The sequence below is a fragment of the Topomyia yanbarensis genome, unplaced genomic scaffold, assembly GCF_030247195.1.
Source record: "Topomyia yanbarensis strain Yona2022 unplaced genomic scaffold, ASM3024719v1 HiC_scaffold_149, whole genome shotgun sequence".
NCBI lineage: Eukaryota > Metazoa > Arthropoda > Insecta > Diptera > Culicidae > Topomyia > Topomyia yanbarensis.
Window position 1 is genome coordinate 23,152 of NW_026683326.1, and position 26,742 is coordinate 49,893.

The 26,742-nt window shown below is 36.9% G+C and overlaps 1 protein-coding gene across 1 annotated transcript in view; it reads right to left on the reverse strand.

Moving 5' to 3' along the window:
• LOC131694778 (troponin C-like) overlaps positions 1 to 9,489 on the reverse strand; it is a 32,159-nt gene extending 22,670 nt beyond the window's left edge. The window contains exon 1 of the mRNA XM_058983278.1: positions 9,146 to 9,489. Coding sequence (XP_058839261.1) covers positions 9,146 to 9,148 — 3 coding nt within the window. The 5' untranslated portion in view covers positions 9,149 to 9,489. The remainder of the gene's footprint in view (positions 1 to 9,145) is intronic.
• Positions 9,490 to 26,742: the final 17,253 nt, after the last annotated feature.

Genomic DNA, 26,742 nt, shown 5'->3' on the forward strand with positions numbered 1-26,742 from the left:
CTTTCTTTCTCCTAATCTTGGAGCAGTTGTTTCTGTATTTTTAGTTTCTCACCTTTCTTTTATCCTGCTGAATGATTGTTGACAGATGACTGTATGCAGCTAGCGAGGTTGGCAGTGCAGCCAATTTCTTTGTCATATTTAGATATATTGCTTATTATAGCACATAATAATGACCGTTTTATTAACTCTTAATTTTCCAAAATGGAACTAATCAATCCAACATTTTTATCACATACTACATGTTTCTAGCAAATTTGGCCAGCATAACAGCCTATTTATCAGAATCAAATTTGCCACTAAAATTTATATAGAGATGGTCGTACTATCAAAATACAGAAATATACAGAAATCGTATTACTAGTTGCCTTGTCTTGTCTTAAGAGTAAAAGGTCGAACTCGTTAAAGGTCCAAGATGATAGATAACGGAAATCGATGGTTAAAGTCATTTTAAACGAAGGCGCAGTTGGTTGAGTGGTAAGCGTGACAGCCACCCATCCGAGTTGGTCTGGGTTCAATCCCAGCCGAGGTCGTAGAGATTTTTCTGAAAATTCTTCCTTCGGAAGGGATGTAAGGCCGTTGGTTTCCGGTCCATGAGTTGATGGGTCGATATCTAGTTACTAACAAATGTCCTCCTCCCGTGATACTTGTGGAGTACGCAGTAGTATATACGGCCTCTAGCAAAAGCACTTGCTGTAGGCCGGACGAACGTTCCTTCTGCGATCTACTTTCGGGCCTGGCCGATGCCGGTTTTGATCAATAAACACTTTAGGATTACCAAGAGTTGCACATTGAAAGATGTTTTCCTAATCCCAAGCATAATTACCTTCTGATTCCCTGTGCAACTTCAGCTAGTCCAGATCGATAACGGAGTGGCAGCCAGGGGTGGTCGTATAAAGTCAAGCTCAAGTTCAAGCTCGATGGTTAAAGTCATTTTAAAATCAGAGATGAGGGCAACATGGATACCATTTAAAAAGAGGTGAGGCCTATTTGAAATCCAAGATGACGGCCTTTGGTTACCAAGAAACAGTGAAAACAACTATCAATATGGGTATCATTTAAAATAGTCATAAAACACCGGAATTTATGAATTTAGACCATCATGAAAACAAAGATGGCGGTTTTTCGGTAACCACTAAAGCGAAACCATAATCAATATATGTCTACATCGCTTTTGCAAGTACAAGTAGTCCTGGTCAGTAGTTGACGTAAACTGATGATTGAGGACATTTTGCTATCGATCCAATATGGCGACTTTTGGTTACTTCAATAAACCCACCATCGATATGACTTGTTTATAGCATTCATGTCGAGCAAAATCTTTTCGAATTTTTTCTGATAGAGAACATCGACTATTCTCGTGTCTGTAGACTGTGCTCGTAATGTGTTCCTATAGAACCAGTGTGGAAGTGTTTTACCCCTTCACCATGTCATCGGAACAGGAAAATATTGGTAGAGGTGCAAAGAAAATTGCTGAATTACATATTTGATTTTAGCAATGACTTTGACAGCTTCGTACAATAATTATAGCATATTGCATAATTATTTTTCAAAATTTCTTAAATTCGCAGATTTCAGACAAAATATAATGAATCTAGTAATAACAGCTTGTTGGAACTGGTTGCAATGAAAAACGTATTTGGTAGTACGTTCATCTCTATTATATTTTTGTTGCAAATTTGATTCTGATGAATAGGCTGTTATGCTGGCCAAATTTGCTAGAAACAAGAAGTATGTGATAAAAATGTTGGATTGATTAGTACCAGATAAATGTTGGCGAAATGTGTGTTAATAAAACGGTCATTATTATGTGTATTATATCAACATATCTAAATATGACAAAGAAATTGGCTGCACTGCCAACCTCGATAGCTGCATACACTCATCTGTCATCTGGCACAAGAAAGGCAAGATAACCAAAAACACGAAGCCAGTTGTCTCTTCTTGTCTTAGGCTTACCTGGATCTCATTTGACTGGTGCTCACTGGGTAAATTGAAAGCGGATCTATTCATTTGAGAGGATCAAACGAAGGAGGTTGACTATGAATTGCGACTCATTTGAAAGCGACGGTGAGTGAAGAGCCATGAACCGAGCTTCAGATCAACAGCATCTGATGCGTTAAATGAATATGAATGCTACCGTAGACGACTGATTGACTGCGTTCATTCAGTTTCGATTGAATGAAATGAAATTTTACTGCACTGGGGGTGGCCCTTGGTGTGGGAAATTTGCAGTTTGCTGTTGGTGGCTGGCAATGTTTATAAATGTCCGCAGACAAATGCAACTCCTCGGATGGACCACCTAAAACAATCTGCAAACAACTTATGTGGACTGTATTTTGAAAAACCACTTGCAACTGGATGTGATTTATTGGAAGGAAAAACACTTTTTGCGCTATACACTTTACTCTTTTATTTTCACTCTTCACTTGTACTTCATACTTCACTTGTTGGAATAATACTGGTTGCTGCGATGCGCAGAACGCGCGTACTTATATTACACGCCACACGTTCTAGAAACGCGTGGCTTATCCGCGATGCTTGTCGCACATCGATTGTTTTTCGTCTCCTTTCCGCATCGGGCGATTGTATATTTGGCTCATTCACGCTTGCTGAGAATGATGCATTGCCGTACGTATCGCTGCTGCTACTATTGTTGTTGCTACTGCTGTGTGTATGATGATCGTGCGCGAATGGAATATTTGGCGTTCGTTCGAGAATGTTCTTGCTAGTTGGAGATGTTGCTCGATTATAATGAAATGGTGTGGACAATTTTACTTGGCAGTGATTAGCGCTGAATAGAGGCGCGAACAGGAAGGGCTTACCCTTGCTCTCAGTGACTTTATACTCGCTCGTAGTTTTCCTTATAAACCTTTCAATGTGAGAATTCCTCCTTCCGATGAATGGCTGTCTGGATGGATGGAGCGACAACTTGAAGATTATGCAGTTTGTTATACTGACGGTTCTTTGTTGGAGGAACGAGCCGAGTTTATTGTCGTGAAATGAGATTAAACGAAACTCTATCGCTTGGTAAATACTATACCGTATTCCAAGCAGAAATCTTTGCGATTTTGTGTGGCCAGGGCCTAAAATTCTCATACCCATTCAATGAACGTTGAAGTTCACTGAATTCACCTTCGTCTTTTCGCTGCCTCCTTCGTTACTAAATTCACACAAAGCAAAACAATAAAGACAACGCCCCTTCTTCTTTCGATTCTATGGAAGCGAGTAGCAGAAGTAGTGACATTCGTTTTCCTATGACAATACGAAAATTCAATCTCGTTTAAATTTCAAATCAGTGATTTTGATTTTTATTTTCATTAAATAAAATTATAGCAATGTGCATCATAAAATGCAACTAGAACGCCGCAAACACAGGAAATACGCGCACCACTGCCCCTTCTGTCGTCCAATATCATCGCTAGCTTGTAATTCTCCCAAATCGAGCAACGGCAAATAAATATCGTTACTAGTTTCTTTTCGTTTGGCCAGCGCTATGTGCAATATCGAAGAGACTAATGTCGTTCTCAATTTCGAAGCGAAAACGAATGTGTGGAGGAAATAATGAAATTGAATTTACCCGCATGCTTTGTCGTAGGCCGTTGTCTCATTTTCGGTTTCGTAATGTTCTAGTGGTTTAGAAAGTAGCATCACTCGCTCGTCATTTTCGTCAGATTTTGGTAAACGAAAAAAACATTTTTCGACTCTCTGTGTGGCGTACAATCAGCACTTCAACAGGGAATTTGCGGTAAAAGAATCTATTTTTTCTCTGAGATTCAGGCTACCCTGAACTGACTTTGTTTAGCAGATTGGAGGTCGAGATTAGTAATCGCATGTCGAATTCAAATCGAAGAACTTAGTATTTTAAATGTTATCTACCTTCTATGGGTACTCGGTCCTTCCGGTATTACTGGAAATGAATGAGCGGACAAATTGGGTCTGCGATTGACTTTGTTGGTCCAGAACCAGTTATACCACTAACGATAAGTTGGGTAAAGCACAAGATTTGGTCTTGGGCTACATCCGAACATGCCAAATATTGACGCAGCTTGCAAACTTGCGTTCAAACAATGACTTTTCTGCCGGACGTGAGTCCCAAAATGTCATGGAATTTGCTGAATTTTTTCAAGCACAATTGTAGTATTCTAGTCAGAGCACTAACTAGACATTGCAAACCGAATTGTCACTTGGCTAGTATTCAGCGTGCTCAATCTTTGTGAATCCTATTACGGAACTTCATATTGTTGGATATGTACTGCCCGGCAGTAATGCAGTTATGTATCCGGATTTTTTGTTCTCCATACATAAATTAACCTATGTACAGAGAGCTGAAACTCAAGGATATGCTATTGTTCCTAGTTCCCAGTGTGGTAAATAGCTATAGTTTAAGCCGTATCTGAATGACAATATCTCTTCGGGGGTGTTGTCGTTCTGTTATCTTAATATCTCAATATCCGTTCGGGGTGTTGATATATCCGCTCATCGAGAAGTTTATTCCCTTGGGAGTGAAGAATTCTTCCGTATTATCTATGTCCTTTGTGTCATTATTTTCTTTATTCCTATCCTTACCACTTCTCCAATTCTTCCAATCAGGAAATGATGAATAGACACGAAACCACGGCAAGGCGCAAAAATTCCGATCCACTATGGGGAACGTACCATTTGAGCCAATCGATACTGATTCCTGATCCCTGAGTAGACCAGTTACACAGTAAAGGTCTAGAGAGCTAACAACGTCAGCTAAGGAGGCAAAAACGAACGAACTCGAGATATCGTTGTCTAGAGAAATTTCACCGCCGGTAGTGTCTCAGCACCAGCTATCAGACAAATAGGAACGAGTAGCGTCAAGAATGATAAGTGGTAGTAAAGAGATAGAAATCATTAAGGTATCTCTGGATCGTTTAGCGACTCTGCAGGTGACAATATTTGCAGTAGATCTTAGCAGCTCAGTTATATCACGAAGGTTGGTCAGCAAACAAGAAACAGTCGCAATGAATAAAAAACAATAGGAATGATTAACACAAAATAAAAAGAGCAAGAGCACAATCCATTTTAAGTTATACCACAGATAACAGACATAAAAGCTTGAACAACATTTCTTAAAATACCTGTGTAAACTTTCAAATTGATAAACATTGGAAATCCGTGTTTCACTATTGCCATCTACGCAACTGTTTGCTACACGTGTTTGTCAACTGCACTTCAACTGTATTGCGTCGATCACTGCGCCACCTACGAACGTTTGCCAAACGTGTTTCAGAGTTTGATTTATTCGTAATTTCAGTGGTCGGAATTTACACACGTTTCGAATGGAGCCTAAACGTCTGTTATCTGTGGTTATACCTATCGGTAGCCCCGGAATACTGGGGAATACCGGTGAAAGAGCTTTAGATTTAGTCAGTAGGTTTACTACAAATTTGCCCTCCAGGCTTTGGAAAAAAATCTGCAAAGTTTAAGGTATAGAGTGTTTCTATTAGAGCTTCTACTTCCCAACGTTTTTCAGCTTTCCGGGATTCGGGAAATAAAACAATAGTTTTCCAGGAAATCCCGGGATCCCAGGGATGAAAGAATGATCTAAAATATTGAGTGAAATTCAAAAGAAATTATATGCGTATTTTTAAAAATAGATTGATTTAATTTTTATTGGAAACAAGATAAATTTCGCCCAGTTATCAAAAAACGTCTGTTTGGTACACTGCAAATAAGAACGCGGCGCGTTGATAATTTGTCACTCAGTTCTTAGAAGCTGTTTCTTCAATACTATTTTGATTATTGATTCTATTACCAAAATTGAGATTAGATTGAGATGATACAGCGATCGCACCTACTTCAGTTGAAGTACAGAATTGCAATGCGTCACTAAGAATTCGTGAATTTCGTTACCTCAAATCTTCAACGAAATTTTTCAGCTGCACCAGGGTGTTTGTTTGAAAACAATATGAGATAAATTAGGTCTATACAAAGCAATTGAAAATATCCCAGATAAAAGTAATTTTTGCGATTTAAAACACAAAACTATGTTCAAACCTCAAATGAGTAACATTTTCACTGCAATCGTGAAGCTATTGATATCAGGTTTTCTAGGACTGGTGGTATCCAACGGGGAAAAGCGATCGAAAATGATGAGTGAAGCTAAGTAATCATGTGAAAAAAATTCCCCCAGAGGTGAGATTCGAACTCGCAACTCGACCGGAATCTCGAAGGTTGCGAGTTCGAATATCGCCTCTGGGGGAATTTTTTCACATGATTGCTTTGCTTCACTCACCATTTTCGATCGTGCTGGCATGCATTTTCTGCTTAAAGAATATGTATCTTTTACAAAAACAATTTACGGGATTTCCGAATCCCGGGAATCAGAAAACGCAAGTTGCAAAATCCCGGGATGTCTGGGAAATAAATTCTCGGGATGGAAGCTTTAGTTTCTATACCTTTCTTCTATAAGAAACGTGAAAATTCAAGCTACCTACTCCCCTATTAGAATTGAGAATTTACTACGCACAGGCCTGTGACGGACATTCACAAGGAACTTAAAAACATAAAACAGCGTGTACGATTGAGATTGTTGCTTTCTGTTAATTGTGCATTTAAAAAACCTCGAAAAAGATCGTTTCAAAATGTTGCTCTCACATCTCGAAAATTCGAACTACTTGTATGCTGAGTTAGCGATACAATTAAAAGGGGTCAAAACAGTTGCCACGAATGTGATAAAAGTATATTGGGAAAATTGGTTGACAGTATAGGGGAGAATGGGTACACTTGATCCCTCTTTTGTTTTCTTCTCATAACTTTTTAATGAAATAAAAATTTAAATTGCAAAATTTGTCATTTTGTAGTCAATTTGAATTGTACGATTTATGAATAATATGTAAATCCGAATACTATGCCCTGTCAGTAATATGAACAATTTTGAAAATCATGTCAAAGCGAGGTTTTTGTAAAGATGTGTGGTAACTTGATCCCCTGCCTACTAGGGCTAAAGAAACAAAGCACACTATGACCACAGAGAACAGACATCCATGATCTAACAAAAATATTTAAAAAACGTGTGTAAACATTTGAATTAATATACGATAAACACTGGCGCCGCCACACCAACCTATCCCAACTATCCGTCAAATCCATTCCGGAACCGGTTCGAAATCCAGAATGGATTCAGTATGGAATCTTGCTCAAAGAAAACAACCGATTCCGACTCTATCGGTTGTTGCATTTGAGCTGGAATTCATGCTGGAAGTCCGAACCGGTACCGGATTAGTTTGACTGGGTTGAGGAGTAACCGCTGTCAATTCTGTCGAACTCAGCCACGAAAAAACATGACGACAGTAGCGCACCTGGTTTGGATACCCCAACTACCTTCGAAACCGTTAGAGATTTTACACAAGTTGAATGCTGAAGATGGACGTCTGTTCTCTGTGCTATGACTAATAGACACGAATGTTCAGCTAATCACCTGTCCTGACAAATTAATTAATTAGGCTACCTTTTTAGATGCACGATAAACTTTAATCATAGTGGAAAGTCAAAACAAGTATTTGCGGTAAATTAGTGCTGTTTAACTTGTTTTTCCAACCTTCAGTAACTTATACCACAATTTGTTCTCGGAAAAAGGTTTTGAATTTACAAAAGTTTACTTTATATGAAAACTAAAGATATCCGTGAAATTATAATTTAAATTCGTTGTTTTTTAGAAAATGAGTATTTTCTTCATTTAACTAGTATTTTCTTCATTTAACTAGTACATTTTGAACAGCAGTTTTAGGTCTATGTAGAAGAATTCTGAAGGGAACTAGTCTCGATTTGCTTCAACCGGTCAATAACTATTTTGTTATCTGTCCCGCCTATTCGAATGCGAGAAATTCGATTGGACGAAGCAGTGGTATTTACAACGACTACGTTCGTCCGTGCGCTCGTATACCTCTTTGGCGTCCCAATGCATTGGATTCTATAACCTCTAGAAAAACTTTGAATTGGATTATGGGACGAAGGCTACCCCTTTTACAATAGATTTATCAATTAAATATACAGCCGACAGTGTCTCAGCTTCAAGTCTCTACAATAAAGACAACCAATCTATTAACGGGCATATTCTAAAAATCATGCACCCTGGTTTAAAAAACCTATTTATATGCTCTCCACCTGAAGAAAATAAATAATACAAAGTAAAACGAATTAGGCCATATTCCGTAACTATGTAGTGCCCCAGTTTCAATTCTATTTTCGTACTTGACAACGAACTTGACAGTAGGTACGCTCACTTTCAACCAATTTTCACTAGACATTTTGAGGTCATAATTGGGTCAATAATTCTTCTTTTATTATATACATGGATAGATCGCAAGCTAACTGAAACAGGCTATATTTCAAACATTGATACAACACATTAATTGGTTTTCTATGAGAATGTGAACAGATCCTTATTTGACCCTACTGGTCCTGTTTGGCATTAGTTTCAGGAACAGAAGTTGGCATCGTTGTCACTTAACCCAGCAAAAAGATTGGAGCCAAGGTCTTTGAATAGATTTTGTTGTTTTGTTTATTCAATTTCATGTAATATTTTAATAACAAAAATATTTTAATAACAAAATAAAATGTTGACGCCATATCTTTTATATCAGTTGCATCACGAAAAATCACAAACTGCATTTTGTTTAATCAAACACTTCACTTTTAACTTGAACAAATGTTTTAACCGCCAGAAATGTTTGGTTCAATTTGATAATATGAAAAATTAATAGTTTTTGTCTTTGGAAAGATCTATATTTATATTCTTTAATATTAATTTTATATCTTTTTGATTTTTCAAGCTATGTTCCTGGAGGAATTTATCAGAAATATGCGGGTTTGGTAAATCACTCTCCGATAAATTCATACTTTTTGAAATTTCGGGGAAACTATAATAAATCCTAAAGAAATCATACATTAAGCAATATTAAAGTTGCTAATATCGCGTCCGGAGATTATACAACAACACTATCTTTACTAGATATTCAAACAGATATTTTAATTACTACTCTACTTTTTGCTGTAAAATTTAACATAAATTGTACTCTTATCCACTTCATTATCCCTACCAAGCACACTCCATCCATTAAACACCATGCGTTTCCATATTTATTCATATGACACTTATCAAAGTTCTAATACTAACCATTGTATCCTGTTTACCGGAATCTACCGCTTTACACACACAAAAATCACTAACAATTAAATGCAACTAGTTTCCTGCCACTGAACCGACTAACACGTTCCTTTGCACTTCGTAGGGGTACTGTTTCCTATAGCGTTTCCTTTTTATTGAGGTCCAGATAGATGGTTGTTACAACACGACCCAATAGCACTGACTGACCGTGGATCGCAACGCCGCCGTGCACTACTGATGTTCCACCCAATACACTAGTAACCACTATAACGCACTATACTGTCGCTTTCGGATTGCGCTGCCTACAGTCGGTCGCAACTGATTCTTGATGCCCGCAATACAAGTGAACCAACTGTTTTTTTTTGCTCTTGGGGCCCGGGGGTTTTTCCAACTTGTTTCAGTAGCAAAAGTGCGACGAATGACTATAATGATGATGATGGTTTTTCACGATATATTCTGCGGATGATGTTCAGGGTGCTGCTGCCTTTTTATTATAATCCGTTATTCCGGCCTGCTGCCGGTGTGGTGTCGAGAGTGTTGGTGCGGTTAAAATGTGCATCGGTGTTGGTGTTGAGGAGGACAAAATTGCATGAAAACAGTAGTAGAATTCGTCTTTGGTGTGGGATAGTGTAGTGCACCCGAGTCATATAAGTGGAACAAGTTGGTAGGAGGAAAAACTTTTCCGGTGCGTTCGCATGATGCGTCGCTAGGAGATTGGTTTCGTATGGGTGCGATTGTATGTAGCAATATGTTTATTTGAATGATCAGCAATGATCGCGAGACATAGTAGCTGCTCCAAAGCGTGGCCGTAAGAATAGGTAGCAGATTCATATTCGTATAGCTGTTTTCCAACGTGCTCGTAGGAGATAGGTGGGCAAGCAACTCGTGATGCTGTATGCAACTGTTTATAGTATTTGGAGGTTAAACGAGAAGTTTGTGTTTTATGACTACGCAACCAGGTTTATGCATAAGGTTGAAACAAGTAGACGTTTAGCTTGTACGTTAGTTTTTTATGTTTTCGGAAACCTGCTGTAGTAAACATGGAAAGCATTATGCTTTTTGGTGCATGATAGGCTAGAAAATAACGGGTGGTCCGGGATTATGGGAGGTTTACAATAAAAGTTTTATTTCAGAAAGGTTCCAAGTTCGGTAGACCGCAAATCGTGTTATAGTTTCTGCATTGAAAGAATTTTGGTAAACACGAACTATACACTTATTATATATATTTCTATTTTTCTTATTCACCAGTTCTCATCAAATTTTACTGCAACCGACAAAATTGACATTAACTTTTTTGCTGCTGTCTTTAATGAAACAATCGTAAATTATTCGACATGTTTTTCGTTTCTTCTACCTGTTTCTGCATTCGGTTAAGCGTATCACTGCTTCCTGTCTTTCGTAGGTTATTAACATTGTCTGAGCGTAGTGTGCACTGTATTCAAAAGTAACGTACGATGGAATCAGGCGGAATAAATTATACATTTCCAATTATAATAAATGGTACGCTTCGGGGAGAGCTAGGTGAAGAACACCGGTTCTAATATTAAGCTATTCAGTTGCTTTTTCTTGGGCCAATCTGGTTTTGTAATCGGGAATTACAATATATTGGCTGTATTGGTATGTTCTTCATGTCATTAGGAGATTTGTGCCTTGCTAAGTCGTCTCATTCCCTTTCCTGATCGGAAGGGAAAGGGACGTGAATGAAAAAAGTAGGGAAATGGAAAAAGATAACAATCTTCATTTCCGAAGGAATAATTAACCCTATTGATAAAACCTGTAGCTCTTTACCACACTGGGTTAGAAAAAATAGGATACATTTGAGTCTTAGCTGCCTGTACGTGGGTTAAAAAAATGGACACACAATTGCATTATGCAGAGCAGTTACATATCAAATGAAATTAGGTTCTGCAATAAGATTCACAAAGATCACACGAATACTACTCAGCACGCTAAAGTGTATTCGTGTGATAATTGAGTTTGTAACTTATGATTATCCCGACTAGCTTCAGAAGCACGTGACTCGGACTTGTTCGCAGGGTCGGCGCGCTACTGGGCAAACTGCAGGGATTGTGTTATTGAAAAACGTTTAACTTCCTTAACTTGTATGCAAAAATATCGACAAGCGACTCGGTGACGAAGCTTTTTGTAGAACGCCCAGTGGCGGATCCAGGGGGAGAGTCTTGGAGGTTCGGACCCCCCACCCCTCGAATTTTTTTAACTTCTTGAGAAATTTTAAAATAGTTTCTATTTTAAATTCATTCTAAACTCAAAATCATTTCAAACCAGATTCGACCACCAAAACTGATTTTAATTAAATGAGGTTATTACATATCACGTATTGTACAATGAACATTTCAAAATCGAAATTTCGGACCCCCTCCGAAATTTTTTTCTGGATCCGCTCCTGAGAATGCCTCTGGAAAAATACAATTTGCAGTGGTAACTGTCATTCAAAAACTACTTAACCGATTTATTTCAAACTTTGCATAGCATAGCATACCATATTCGATTACACAAATCGTGAATATCCACCATATCGTGTCGCAAGAAAAAAACATTTTGGATTAACGCTTTTTCTTCATAGTGGAACAAGCATCACAGTAGGGGAGACTGAGGAGACTTGATCCCCTTTTTTATTTTTCAATCCTACTCCGTGGAATGATACAAAAACTAAGTTTTTTTGTAGTTTTAGATTGTTTCTAGGGTTGACTGATAATCATAAAAAAATTACATGGAAATATTATACTGGACATGAGCTATGAGCATTTTTGGAAAACAACAAAAAACTGGAAAATTCTTAGATTAGTGGAGATTCGATCCCTAATTTGGGGACACTTGATTCCTTTATGAAAACGTGTTTAAAAGAGCATGTAGGGTAATAAGCCTATTTTTGCCCTGTTTCTATTATCATCCTACCCATCTGAAGCGCCTTTGGTGAAAGCAGCGTCTGCCATCTTTGCTCAACGCATTGACTCAAATGGTATTGCGATAATGGGAGTACTCGATTAGAGATTTTGCTGCGCTCAAACAGAAGATTTTCACCATTCTCAAGACAATTTTGTTATTATATTGGCTATTAATAAGAGGCGAATGATCTTAAGGTTAAAACCTATTATAGAGGTTAATAAAAAATGGACCTTAATAACAAATTAAAGAAGCTGAAATAATAAAATTATTATTGTAATAATGTGGTACCCTTCTTAATAGGGCAAAAACGGATACATTATCCCATTCAATTTTATAAATGGATTGTAGTATTGATTAAATTGTTATGGTTAGATATTGTTATTTTTGTTACTACATATTACGCATCTCTCACCTGATTTTTTTACGAATTCCCCAAGTCTCCGTGCAATTATTTGAAAGCTGTCTTCATTCTGGTTGAGGAACGTCAAATGTGGGATGAATGGTTGCTACGTATACTGTAGTAAACAATTACAGTTAAGTTTCTTTACGATGAAGCGTTCATTTTTGACATTTTTTTTATGACAACAATGACTTAAATTGTTCTGGTGTGAATTCGGTTATTTTCAGTGGTGTGTATGAAGTATGGTGAAGGGGATCAAATCTCCACGAATTTGAAGGGATCAAGTGAACCAATAGCATCTATTTAAGCAAACTTATTTGAACAAAAGAATCAGCTCAATCATAACGTATTCATATAATTGACATTCTCCTGTAATTCTGTATGCAAAAGTAGAGTATGTAGTGGGTGATTTTATGAATTTTATAAAAGTTTGAAAATTTAGAAAATAAATCTTCAGTTCTTCTGAGATTTTTTTTTAAATCGGTAAAAATTCGGTTACACAAATGTCCAATTTCTTTTTTCTGTGCTAATGTAATTTGTGTTTAGATAAAACTACGCAACTTTATAGTATATTCGATTAATGTATTCTGATCTGCCTTTGAGTTACAATGATGGGATCAAGTCTCCCCGGGGTTCAAGTCTCCTCAGTCTCCCCTATACACCTGGCCACGTTCTTACAATCGTCGAGGAAGGGAAGGAATATTAGTTCAAATCCACTTGCGAAAGGCAGGGAACCCATACTACTTTCATACACGTTTCAGGAATATGAATTTGTGTTAGTAGGACAGGTTATTTACGAGGAACTTATTAAATAACATTTCAGTGCAAAATGGATGTAACTTACCTCGTTTAGCCCGTATTTACAATTAGAAAATTATTTGGATAAAATATATAAACAATGAAAAAATAACATTAATCAATTTCACCTGCTCTCAATTAATTTGGGTGCAAGAATTGTCCTCAATCATCAGTGAAATCGTTGCATCGACTAGTCATTTATAGATGGCGCTACGCTGAACGAGCGGGTGTATTTCACGCGCATGCATTGCAAAGTTATCAGAATGTAACGATAAAATCATTACGTAAAATCTCTCTATTTTCACGCTATTAACAAGTAACTCTGTGGAAGAAATGACTATGTGAATGATTGACTTCGATTTTCCGTCAAACACATTATATACTACTGGAAAACTTTGGAAAATATTGCACGAACAGAAAGACACCAGATTTATTTCAAACTTTTCATGCACATTCTATGTATAAGATAACTAATCCCTGCGCTGAGTTTTCGAGAAAATTTTTCAAGTAAGGGTTTTTTTAGTCATTTGAAATTAAAATTGCTATTTTTCACGAAACATTCCGCCATTTTTAAGTTTGGTGTCTCCCTCGAAATTACAACTATTATTAAAATACATCTTACTCACTCGCTCGCCTGTAGGGATGCCAGCGGTACCGGTAAACTATATTTTTTCGGTATATTTACATTTACACAAGCCGTACAGCCCGCTACAGCGACGCATCACTACAGCTCTTGCCAGAACGGTAGCCAAACCAAGTACATTTTCCCGTACAGCAGTAGAATACATTTTTGTTTTGCTGCTGTACTCCGACTGCTTGGTGAGAGTGTGGCGTAGTAAAGTTTGTTCTCTCGCTTTGTACACTTTTTTCTGCTTAGTCAAAGGGAGAAGCCCGCACACGAAAGCGTTAATGCCGGTCGTGGCGTAAACGAACCGCATTCATTGTCGTCGTTTGTGATTAAAAATATTGAATAGATTAAAAATACTAAAAAGTGTAAAATAAGGAAAGAGAAGCTGTACCGCTCGCGTCTGGTGGCTGTACTGCGGGCAGGATTTTTTGTCATGTTACTGCTTTGCTTATAGATTGCCGTACAGCGCTGAGTGTCCTGCACTAGCGAACGACAGCAGCGTCGAAAGAGAAATGAGAATGTGGGCAGAAAAATTACAGCCACAGAAAAGGTAGGCATTTTGCATCCTTGCTCGCCTGTATGAAAGTGACCGTCGACGAATATTTGATGGCGGTTCTTGCTCTGTTTCCGCCGGTTTGACCATGGTAGAACTACTGACGATCCCCTTTCCAGGCCTTTCAGGGTAGCAGTGAGTCCCAGTGGTGTTGTTGTGTATTTGCAATGTATGTAGTACTTGTTTCAAGTGAATTTTGTGTACAAATTAAGCAATTTGAATGTTTTCGGTTCATTATTATTATAGCTACAAAAAATTGGTTTCTGTATCGTTCGGTTGCAAGTTTTTCCAGTTAGTGCCTTGACTAGAATATCCCAGTTGTCCTTGGACAAATGCACCAAATTCTTTGCCAATTTCGGACTCACATCCGATAGAAATGTTTTTGTTTGAACGCCTATGGTTAGCATATATTATGCTTAATCCAGCTTATTGACAGTGACAGAACTGGTCTACTTATTCTGAAACATGAATCCTACTCACTTTGAAGTATAAATTCGCTACAGTAGTTGTCGAAAGAAGCAGAAAAGTCGAGTAATCGACTAGTTCGAGGGAATAATTTAACGATCTATACGACGAAAAAAAGTCAAGGTCCTAAGAGTTTCCGTATTTTACTAGCGGCTGCTAAAACTTTATTGTATTTCACAAACCAGTTCACGAAAAAATGTGAATCCACGAATAGTACTCCTAATTTTGGGAAATTATTCATATAAACCTTTCAAGATTATTTCTAACAATTAAATAATACATAAACGAAATAAAAAAATGAAAATATTTCCAAAAAATTTCCGGCAAGCTCATGTGAAAACGCAACTTATATTAGATAGAAAAAATTTCTATATATTGATAGATTTCGAGATATCAGTGATAAAATATTCAATTTCAAAAGCGATTATTTTTCGCTAAAGAACGCAGGAAAGAATTTTAGAATAAATTAAAATTCAGGTTGTAAATCTGACGTGAAATGACCCTTTTTGCCTTTTTAATTTAGAATCTAATCTAATCCCGGCCCGGAGGGCCGAATGTCATATGCCATTCGACTCAGTTCGTCGAGATCGGAAAATTGATGTAATCTCGAAAATTTTTTTTGACGAAAATTGACTTTTTTGACTTTGGCACATTTTTGCCTTTCTCATATAGAAAGGTTATGCAATCGCGCTAAAAATCGTCAACCTAATCCCGGCTTGTATAGGCTTAGGTAAGAGTATGCAGTAAGCGATTGCTACTTTAAAATTATAACTAGTTTAAAATTTCTTAACGGATCTTCCTCCTTGATTCGCCGCTGGTTTCAAGCGATGTTTCAGTGTCGACACATAGTATCTAAGAATCGTGGCTGTCGATCCTTTGTATGTACTATGTGCAAATCGTACTGAATATGTAATTTACATTTCCACCATTGTATTGAACATAATGAGCCATGGAATCGTAGTTTGGACAAATGAGAAATGCACAATTGCACCAGTAGGTGGACTGAAACAGGTTTTTTTTTCTTTTTTTTTTTAAACTTTATTTTTAAGCTCAATATAATAAACATAGCGAAGCTGACATCAAATTTGTTTGAATTCACTGTTAATTTATGTATATAGGATTTCCGTTAATTCTCAGTGATGCTGGGCGTCCATTTACGACCAATGTAGACAGAGTTTCGATACGCCGTGTATTGAGTTGTCAGTCGGTGCCTGTCAAAGAAATCAAATTTTGAGATCAATTTCTTTAAGCAATCTGCATATTTCGGTGATGTATTCAGGAATGACCCTTATGTACAGAAAAACCGAAATTGTCAAAGTAATACTCAGTTCTAGTCAGTGTGCATCGTCAAAGACAACAAACCTCCAGAATACATGCTTAGAGCGCTAGATGTTTTGTTCGTCGAAAATACCACACTGATAGAATATATTCTCAAATCGCTAAGAATTAGTTTCGTACAGACAATTTTCATAAAATATGCGAATTTTTCGTACATATATAATATAATTTGTTTAGCTATCAATTGATTAATAAATGAAAAGATTGTTCATCCGAGTTCATTAGTACATTATGGAAAATTTAATTGAAAATTGAAACAATTACTATAGGGGAACCCGGGGCTATTAAGATAGTAGGGGTAATTCGGACCCCCTCGATTTTTCAGAAAATCGTAAGACTTTCTGACTGTCGTACATATTCGTGGAACCGCTATTCTAAAACATTAGTTTTGACAGCAGAATCTATGTAGGGGTAAATCGGAGGGATGTCTGAATTACCCCTACGTTGTAAAAGGATGAAAAAACGTAGAGTTTTGCAAATCGCTGCCTAGCGCTGCCATGGAGTGGTGAAATGATCTTTTATGGCAGCGAAATGTAGCTTAGGTTTCAAACTAACATTTAGGACTTTTGACCGATTATTTTTTCCACATCTATCCACCAAAAAGGGCGATTTGCTTAGGTAGGTCGGAATAGCCCCTGGTTCCCCTAGATATTGGAAGATGTTCGACTACTTGAACAACGCTTTAATGCCTATTTTATTACAGGCTCATTTTACCACAATTTGAGAAATAGTTTCTAGTTCTGTTGCACCTAACGTATCAAAGCCCTACGGATAACGGATCTTTCGAAAGGATAAAATCAGAGCGCAATTCCGAAAGAACACGAGTTTAGTGTATAGGAAATATAGAAGAGCTCCTCTTGAATCGATTTCAATGTATTGATTCATATTTTCATCTTTTTTTTCTCCGTGATATCTAATCATTACTTCCACAACGAACAAAAATAAAACGAAGGACTATCACTCACTGTAAACATGAAATTGAAACAATAATCTCTACTCATTGACTTATAGACTCAACTAGCTACAACATATTAGTCGCTCTCCGTCATAACCTGCTGATTTCTGTTCACTCGTGACGACACAAACAAACTTACATACACACCAACAAAATCTGAATTTTATCGTTGACGTAATTGCAAACATGACACAATTCAACAAACCGTAATTTACGAAATGACGGAACATTACCGTGTTCCGTTTAATTTTGCAGGAAACATATACTTTACAGGCGCAATGACATAACATTACACTTCCTACCATTTAGAACAAACGCTGCATGTGGAGTAAAATTACATGATTTACGAAATTAAACGTCATGTAAAATTAAAATCAAACGTAAAACTAAGTCATTTTTGATGCTCGTATATGTCAGGGTCAGGAGACGTAAATTTACACTATTTTTTCTAGGTGTGTAGACCCTAATTGGAAACTATCTAAAGCGACTAAAATGCTGCTGCTTGTTGCAACATTAAGTATATTATGATTGATTGACTTGGTTTAACATCAATTGACATCCGATGGAAAGTAAAGATAAAATCACAACAGTTAGTCCTACCGTTACTGTGTACGTTTCTGTATGTATGTAAAATTAGTAATATACGAGGGTATATAATTCGTGGGTTGATGAGCACATCAGGAAAACCGTTGTTTCACCACTTTTTGGCTTGTTTACTTTTTCACGTTTTTCTTGCTTATTGATCGATTGTTTAAAATATCACGATTTTCCGGACTAACAGTGTTTTAAGACGGAACGCATAAAGTGAAATTGAGTGTTAATAGAAGTACTATTGCATTAAAATGACGCGAAAACAAGAACTGTCATCTCGGCTATTTTGTCATCAGCTAATTGAAATTTTTTGTCTATTATGCTTGAGTGAGGTGCCTGATGTATATGCTATGCATACAGTGTACTGCCTATTACAGAAATTCAATTTAACTAACTTTATTCTGGTTAATATCTAGCATAATGTTTGAGTTTTGTTAGACGCAATCACTAGCGATGAAATTCTCATTGTGGGACAGTTTTTGTGCTCAGTTTTCTATAAAACTTCTACATTTTTATTTGTTCATTTGACTCGGTTCAATGCATTAGCTAATTAGTCTATAATATATTTCCATGATGTAAACAATGAATATGATAAAACGTTAATGGATATCCTACAAGTCTCGTGCGAGCAATTGCGCATGGAGACCTGTTTACTAGGCTGGGAAATATTTTTCTAATGAACAGCGTCTTGGAGTGCGCAAAGACTGGAAGTCAATAGCCTCCGTATTTGGCTGGGGCACCACTTCTTGCTGGTGCGTTTCAGTCATCCGACAGATCACCACAGCAAGAGTTAACATAACACATTCTTTTGTTCTTCTGACGAGTACGAGACACACAATATGAAAGGAACTGTTTTATCATCCTCAGCATAATGAGTAGATATCGTGACCGCTGTCTTCGGAGGTTCGATATGGCGATATTTTTCACCATTCTCTCATTAATTTGTTGCAGCTAAACAAGATACATTTTTTTAAAGAGTCATCGAAAAACATGTTGTTTCTTAAGTTTATTTTTTAAGTATCTCGATGGGGGGTGGGCTTTAGCCCCCTAGCTCCCCCCTCTGGCTACGTGCTTGCGCCTTGAGATGAGTCGATAGATTAAAATTCATTGGCGAATTATATTGCACGCTGTTGGAAAATGGTACACTTTCAATGTCACCGAGGTCGTGTCCTGTACACAACCCTTCAGTTTTTTTGTGTTGTCAATATAGTCTCCACCTCCACCACTAGATTGATGTATTTTATGTATTGATTGTGTATGTATTATGTATTGACTGTCACTCGAAATTCGAAGCTGCAAATTTTAAGTATCCTGTCTTTCGTATCGCTGGATCTGCTTTTTTGTTGTTGTTTATTTGGGTTTTAACCATTTGGTCATTCGCCCGTATCTGCAAGTTTATTTCTCTTCGTTTCCCTGTCTTTTTGCTGTCACCCGTACTATAATTAATATTAACTTTTTCAAACGTGAATTACCTCCCTCGCAAAAAACAAATTGTCTCCCCCTGTTTTAAAATCATTCTGCAGGAAAAATCAAGTAAAATTTGGTTTGACAAAGAATGGTCAATCCATCACAACCGTCTATAGATCATTATTTAGAAATCACTGAATCTGACAGGTTACTTTTTGTGTGGGGATACAATTTCTTGAGGATGTTACATCACATCATGTTAGCGTTCATTTACCAACACATTCAAAAAGAAACACCTCATAAATCATCTTGATGTCATTTCTAAGCGTGTTGTTTCAAATGATCGTTTAGCAATCTTAATTGATCCTGGTGAATAACAAAATAGCAACCATGGGTGATCTTTCATGCTTACACTAAATTGAAATTTAAAATTTATTATTACTCTACGTTGTAAACCGAACTAAAGGCTTTATCTATCACGTTCATAATTCGGTCAACATTCATCTAGTAACACTCCCGCCCAATTCTCTCCTATTCTTTAATACACTTATATTGTTGTTGATTCTGTTTAGACAGCAGAACTAATGCAAGAGAGACCCCGCCATGACGAATGTCAACGCATGTTCCTGATTTAATGTACACACCCCTGCGATCATCAAGATGTCACGATTCTATTAAAAGACACCCAAAAACGCTTCCTTGACAGACCAATCGACTGTTATGTCTGAAAGCTGAAGATGGAACTTTATAAATTTGGAGACAGAATCATGTCCGACCTAGGTATCTCGAGGGTGGCCTGCATTAGTTCAGTGTACATATTTCAACCAGCGAAATGCAAACTTTATCTACATAAGATTTCTTTTTTTTTTATTATTATTTTCGGCACTAGGTGATGATGGTTCTACTACTTAGTAATGGTTCAAATGGGCCCAACGCAACAACTGGCAGGTACGGGGTCAGCATGAGGATGTAAACATGGGCGACGCTTTCCCAGAAAGATTGATGAGCACGCCTCTAGCTACGTGCAGATCACAAACGAGAAAAGTGTGTGGGTGGCGTTCGAATGGAGAGATTTCACTTATGGCACTACGCCGCGTTATTGTTTGTTGGCAGGACAAGTCATAGGCGTTTGTTTATATTGTAATTATTATTATATTTTTGGCATAAATTGCGACTCTCACGCTGAGCGACAGTTGGTGTTCTGAGGGTAACGAGTTGCGAAAATGCAATGGTCTGTTAAATTATTGCACAGCTGGTGTAATTCGGCGTAAACACAAAATATGGTTGTACTATTCACGGATGAAATATCTAATTAGTACAGATTTAACACGGCGCTGTTCAAAGGAAGCGGAAGCTTTGAATATCGAGTCAACTAATTGTAAAACTATGGTATTTTTCCAGAATTTTATTTCTATGTATGGTAGTATTATAAGGACTATCCTACGTAATAGCTCATCATGTCTTTTTAATTGAAACCATGCCAAGAATAAACATACGTTTCTTACAAAAAGCCTATAATATAATATTTTCGTTTGACTATGACTTCATCACAAGAGAAGCCTTTTGTGGGATTGGACCATTACTTATGATAGTTCTCGCAGCAAATTCTTAGTGTGCAAGACTCTATCAATTACCGTACTTATTCTAAGAATCAACCCTGAACGGGATGCGAACGTACGACACCTGACTTGTGAGCCATACCAAGCCACTGTATATCCGTTCGGAATATAACTGGAGATTGTGAGACTGAAAGGATCTAAAACCGCCCATCCTTGGAAAACCGCATAGATAGAAAAGTTCAATCTAAACTCATAATGTAAACTAACCAGCTGCACGGTCACGTATCGAGCCAATTGTTTATGACTAGTGAGATGTGTCTGTTTTTTCTGCCGAATCCATTCACCATGGGAAGCAATTGGTGTTTGTTATTGTTTCCGTATAGCCATGCCCCACAATCGGCTATATATTTTCGCGATTTTCGAGAACATCCAACCCCCGCCCGATGATTATTGTCTTTGAGTCGGACCGTTGCTCGCGTCGTGGGTTTTGGGAAATGAGCGCCTCCGTTCTTTTTTCGATTTGAACGGTGCGAAACGCCGTCAACCAACAGCCGTGCTTTACGCGATACCGCTGCTAGCTATTGCTGCCGTGTGGGGGACGGTTGACGTAATCCACGTATCATCCAGATATAATTAACACCGAAGGATAGTTTGTCCGCGAGCAGTTGTTTTCGCCCGCGGTGCTGGATTGTATAATTCTCTAGGTAAAATCGTATTAATCCAACTTCAAAGAGGGGTGTTCTAGTCATGATTGATGATGATAACATTTTTTGATGATTCGAGTCTTTTCATTTCAGGTAGCATAACTGTGTTTAGATTCCACGAATTTCTTCTTCAATGGATTTGTCGAAAGATAGACTAGACGCGAGTGTATCTTCAGTATATCTGGGAAGGATGATCTTTTGCGCATATGACGTCATTAGTAGCTGGCATCTAATTGTGAAAAATGGAATTTTAACGTCACTATATGTATAATTGAAGGTATTCGAAAATCCTTTTTAGAATTATTGGCTTATTCTGCAAAGCCACTCAGAAATAAAATAGTTTTCAACTACTACTGTCTAGTATACAACTACTACATCACACATAATAAAACTTAGCCGAGGTAAACTATTTTCTACGAAAATCATCATGCAATATTTTTTTCTCTCTGGAGAGGACAAAAAATTAATGAACTAATTTGTGCATGAGGGCATAACAACTAACTTAGAAAAGTTGGATTTCGGTATTTCGAATCCATCTCGTCAGTAACTAACATCAACTTGAGGCCAGTTAGACGAAAGTTCCAAACTAGCACCAATATGGCACCAGTTCGACACTTAATCCAAATAATTCACACAACGTATGTGAGTGCCCTCAGTAACAAGCTCTGAGTTGCTGATGAGAAAATGAAATCATCTTTTAGCTTGCGAAGTGGTACTATGCAATTTTTTTACTGCTAAATAAGTAAAAAGTGGAGTGAATCGATTGGTGCATTGAATTAGATTTACAGACATATGCTCTAAGAATGTCAGACAAAAAGATGAGTTGTTTTGGATATTGATATGTTTTTAATAGAAGTATGTATAATTGTATATCGTATACATATAGTATACATATAGAAGAGATCGCGGCTTGCCAGAATATCCTTATATGAGACACGTGATTCCTTCAACTGAGATCTGACGCTACAATACTCAGCAAATGACCAGACAATGCGTTCGATAGTGTGATAGTCGTTACAATTAGCGCAGATGCTCCACAAGCCCATTAGGCTGTAGATGCCGGGACATTACAAGAATGAAAAAATCTTTGGACCGTCTTAAGATAACTCGGGGCCCCTGGGCACAATAAACATGAGTTGTAACCAAGTCGTATTGGCTATTGCACAATATTGGCCATACATTTGCACTAATGTTTCAATAAATCCCTGCTTTAGCATTTGCAATGTAATCAAACTTTATATCAGTATCGTTAATACATACACGCACATTCGAAATGTAGTATTATCACCAGCTCTATTACATGTATAAAAGCTGTTATTTTGCATACATGCATTAAGGATCTTTAAAGCATGTATGCTTTACATATGCATGTAGTGTTGTTTTAGAGCTAATATAGAACCGATATAATGTTATGCTTTTCCTCTTGAGAATTATATTGGGCTTATTTCGTTGCATTGGAACTTATACAATATAGCCTAAGCAGCAAAAGCAGCGAATTTGCTGTGAAGAATGAGGTAAGGTACTTATATTCGAAATTTACTAAAGGCAATTGTCGTAAAATACAGTAGGATTCCGTTTTTGGCAACAATTTTATTTTTTTCAGTTGCCAAAACTGGAACCGTTTCAAAAATGGAACCTTATTTTTGAAGTTTGAATTTTCAATTTACGACTTCAAAAATGTTTCAAGGATTTTCAATCATGTGTGAAATGAAATGAGATGAAAGAAAAAATAAGAAAATTCAATTTTATTCATGATTTTATCAAATTCAGTTGTCGCACAGTGATCAACTTCCATACAAAAGTCAGACAAAACCTCAAAAGGGGTTCAAATTTGGTGAAAACTTCACATTGGGGTAGTTTTACGTCGCTGAATTCATATTTGGCGCTCATTTTTTATTTTTTTCTGCTTCAAAATTTTGGTACTTAGGATGGTTTGAAAATTCCACATTTACGAATACAAAGTGCACTTTATCTGAAAATTCATTTTTTTAAAATGGGTTTAGTGAATTTATAGCAGAATACACATTTTTTCAATTGTTGATAATGCTAAGAGACAGTTATAAATCTTATTGCGAACCCAGGGTAATCAATCATTACCACGCGTCTCCTTCAGACATATCATGAAAAATCACCTTTTTTCATACCTCGGGATAGAAAGGGGCAAAATAAGACATTTACTTTCGCAAAATACACTAATTTTCAAGAGCCACGAACTACAAGCGATCTTTCCAAACTGTTTCAAAAAAAAAGTACAGACGCTTTGAAAAAATTAATTTTAATTTAATGCACGATTTATTATTTGTTCTTCAGAAAGAGTGACTGAGAAGAAAGCCTTGTATCGACTAAATTGAATGGCAAATATAAGTCCACCGAATAACCCTACTAATGAATTCAGTTCGACCCTAATCGGATTCTTAACTAAAACGATATATTCATTTTAATAACATAGGCTTGAACACAGTTTCTCCAGAAATGATCATCTATTTCACCTTTGAAGGTCTGTAAAAAATCTATCTTTTGTCCTCAAGACTTAATACTTTGAGAAGACTCTATTCAACCTTTTTTACAAACAGAGAAAAATGTTAAATCATGAAAAATCCAATATAAAATTTCATTACGGAGGTGTATCATATCAATTAATTCGAATCGCTTTTTTTTGGTCCACTGGACGTCAAAACTCAAACCATTTACTGCATGGTAGTGTTGATTTCACTACTAGAGCTATTATCTCTTCTTTCTGAAAATTAATGAACAATTTTTCAAGAGCCACCCTACCCAAATCTTTTAATAAAATCATAACAAAGTAATCATTATAGATAGCCTTGTTTATTCAGCAAACTTGCTTCAATTTATTTGTGTTCTTATATTGTAGGGCATTGCGCAGGTAAACTTCACACATCTAAACAGCTGATACTTTGACCACCCTAACCACAAGAACCATCCTAATTCCATTCATTTGAAAATATCGCCAAAAAAACTAACAAATTCAAAAATGGAACCAAAGACATCATAAAGCTAAAACAAACTATTTGGGAGCTATCAGTTTTGTATTCCTAAATACGGGCTTTCGATATGTACTGAAAATTTAGTGCCAAGTTATGTAGTGACGTCGTAATAATCGAAAGAGAAAGAGGCTCGCAATGTTACTAAGGTTCTATTGAAAAATTTCTCCAAAATTAGTCTTATTATGCAGTGTAGCGCATTCCTCTGTACTTGACTCTTAAAGTGCACATACTCTGGGTTTTGCTATAAAAATTGATTCCGTTATATTACAAATAAATAATACATTTCTATACATATGGTAATCATTAAATACGACACGTAGTGTAAAATATAGTTAACCCTTAAATGCATAACGCTGTTTTAAAACAACATTGCCTAAGACATCTCAAAATTATCACAGTAATGTATGGAAACTATGAGACAATTGAAACAAAATTTAAAAAAAGGCTTGCGTCTTTGAGGGTTAATATGACTCCCACCCAGTCAAAAAGGGCAAGTTGCTGGCTAGCGGGGGGCTATTTGCCAAGTCGGATGCGCTATTTGCCCTACAATTTGCCAGCAATTTGCTGGCAATTAGGGGGCTATTTTAAATGCAACATTTGGGTGATTTGCCGCCGTAATTTTTTTGCCGCTCTTCTCGCCCTTAAATCGCCCCCAAATCGCCCAGGGAACGCGCTATTTAATCGCCCTTAATTGACTGATATTAAAATTAAAAATAATAATTATTTTCGGATTCATTATCTACTCACATAAATTTATCAGTACATTAGGTAATCACCACCAAACTATAGGAAGAATCGATGGTGAAATTCACATCAAAACTTACCACAGTCTGACTTTCATTTAGACTTTAGGTCAAAGATCTTGTTCCACTATACTTACGCACGATTCCACAATTTCCCACATTCGTTGGCTAAATTAAGTGCACTATACAAACAAACTACAAGCGAGAACACGCCAATTGTTTAAAAAAAATTGTAAAAATTAAGCCAAACATGAACCGCCATGTTTGAATAACGCAAAAAAAACAACCAAGTCCATTTCAGCCGCCAGAAAATTTGTCTAAGTGTTGAAATTGCCTTTAAATCGCATTCGCAAATTGCATTTGTTCCTAGTGGCAATTAGCACAGGCAAGTTGAGTCAAACGTCAAACTGTTTAAATCGCCTGACCATGTTCGTCCGCATTTTTTTTGACCGTGCATGTTTGGAAATAAATCATTAAATAAAGTCAAATGCAATGTCAATTGAGACGAAAAAAATATTGACTGCACATTTTTCAAAGACTTATTATGTACAAAAAGAATGTTGCCAAAAACGGAACCTATTTGTTGCCAAAATCGGAGGGTGCCAAAATGGGAGCATGCCAAAAACGGAACGTGCCAAAAACGGAATCTTACTATACCACAATAGATCTAAATACTGGTCGCAGTGGTTCGTCTCCAACACAAAAAAATTGTCGTAAAACGTTAAGATTAAAATATTCTTCATAATGCATTAGAAGAGGAAGTCAATTACTGTTCTAAACAGTATTTTGACATTTCTCCTTTTTGTTCACAATACTGAAAAGGAGAATAAAGAAAGCGATGCAAAACATTGCGGAAATTGATAGCCAATTAAAATATTCTAATAGCATGAGTAGTACCGATATCAGGCTTTCAAATTTGACATTTATGCATTGGTGCTTTGTAGTAGCTTTGGTAATGCAGAAAACGGGCTGCTAATCTATGCACAGTAATAGCACAATATTTCGCTTTTCTTGCATTATATTAGCATTATATAAGAATATAGGGTTTAGAAATCCTTTAAGACTGCCCTATATGCGAATCAGAAGCAAATATTGGGCTACGCTATAATTTACAATTTAAAAAAAGCAAAACTTTCTGAGCGACTTAGAGGAATGGCGTAATTAACGTTGTGAATACAGATATCTTGTGGAATTCAACGCAAGTCATTGGTCTCAATTCAATTTAATACGTTATAATGCTTATTGATTACTTGGGAACTAAGGGGCCCTATAATTGATCAGGTGTACAGGCGATTATTTGAAATAATTTTGCGTACCGTTCTCTTAACTGCATCAGCATATTAATATACACAGATAGGAAGCAGCAAAATGACATAATGAACGCGTAGTAATCTGGAGTCGTAGTTATAAGAATTTTGAAGACTCTTTTCAAAGACTATTTTACTTTATTGCGAATGTTTATAAAACAACATTAAGCCAGGTCACAGGGGTTTATAGTAGCGTTAGCTAGGGGCCGTACACAAATGACGTAGCTTTTTTCTGGCGATTCTCGA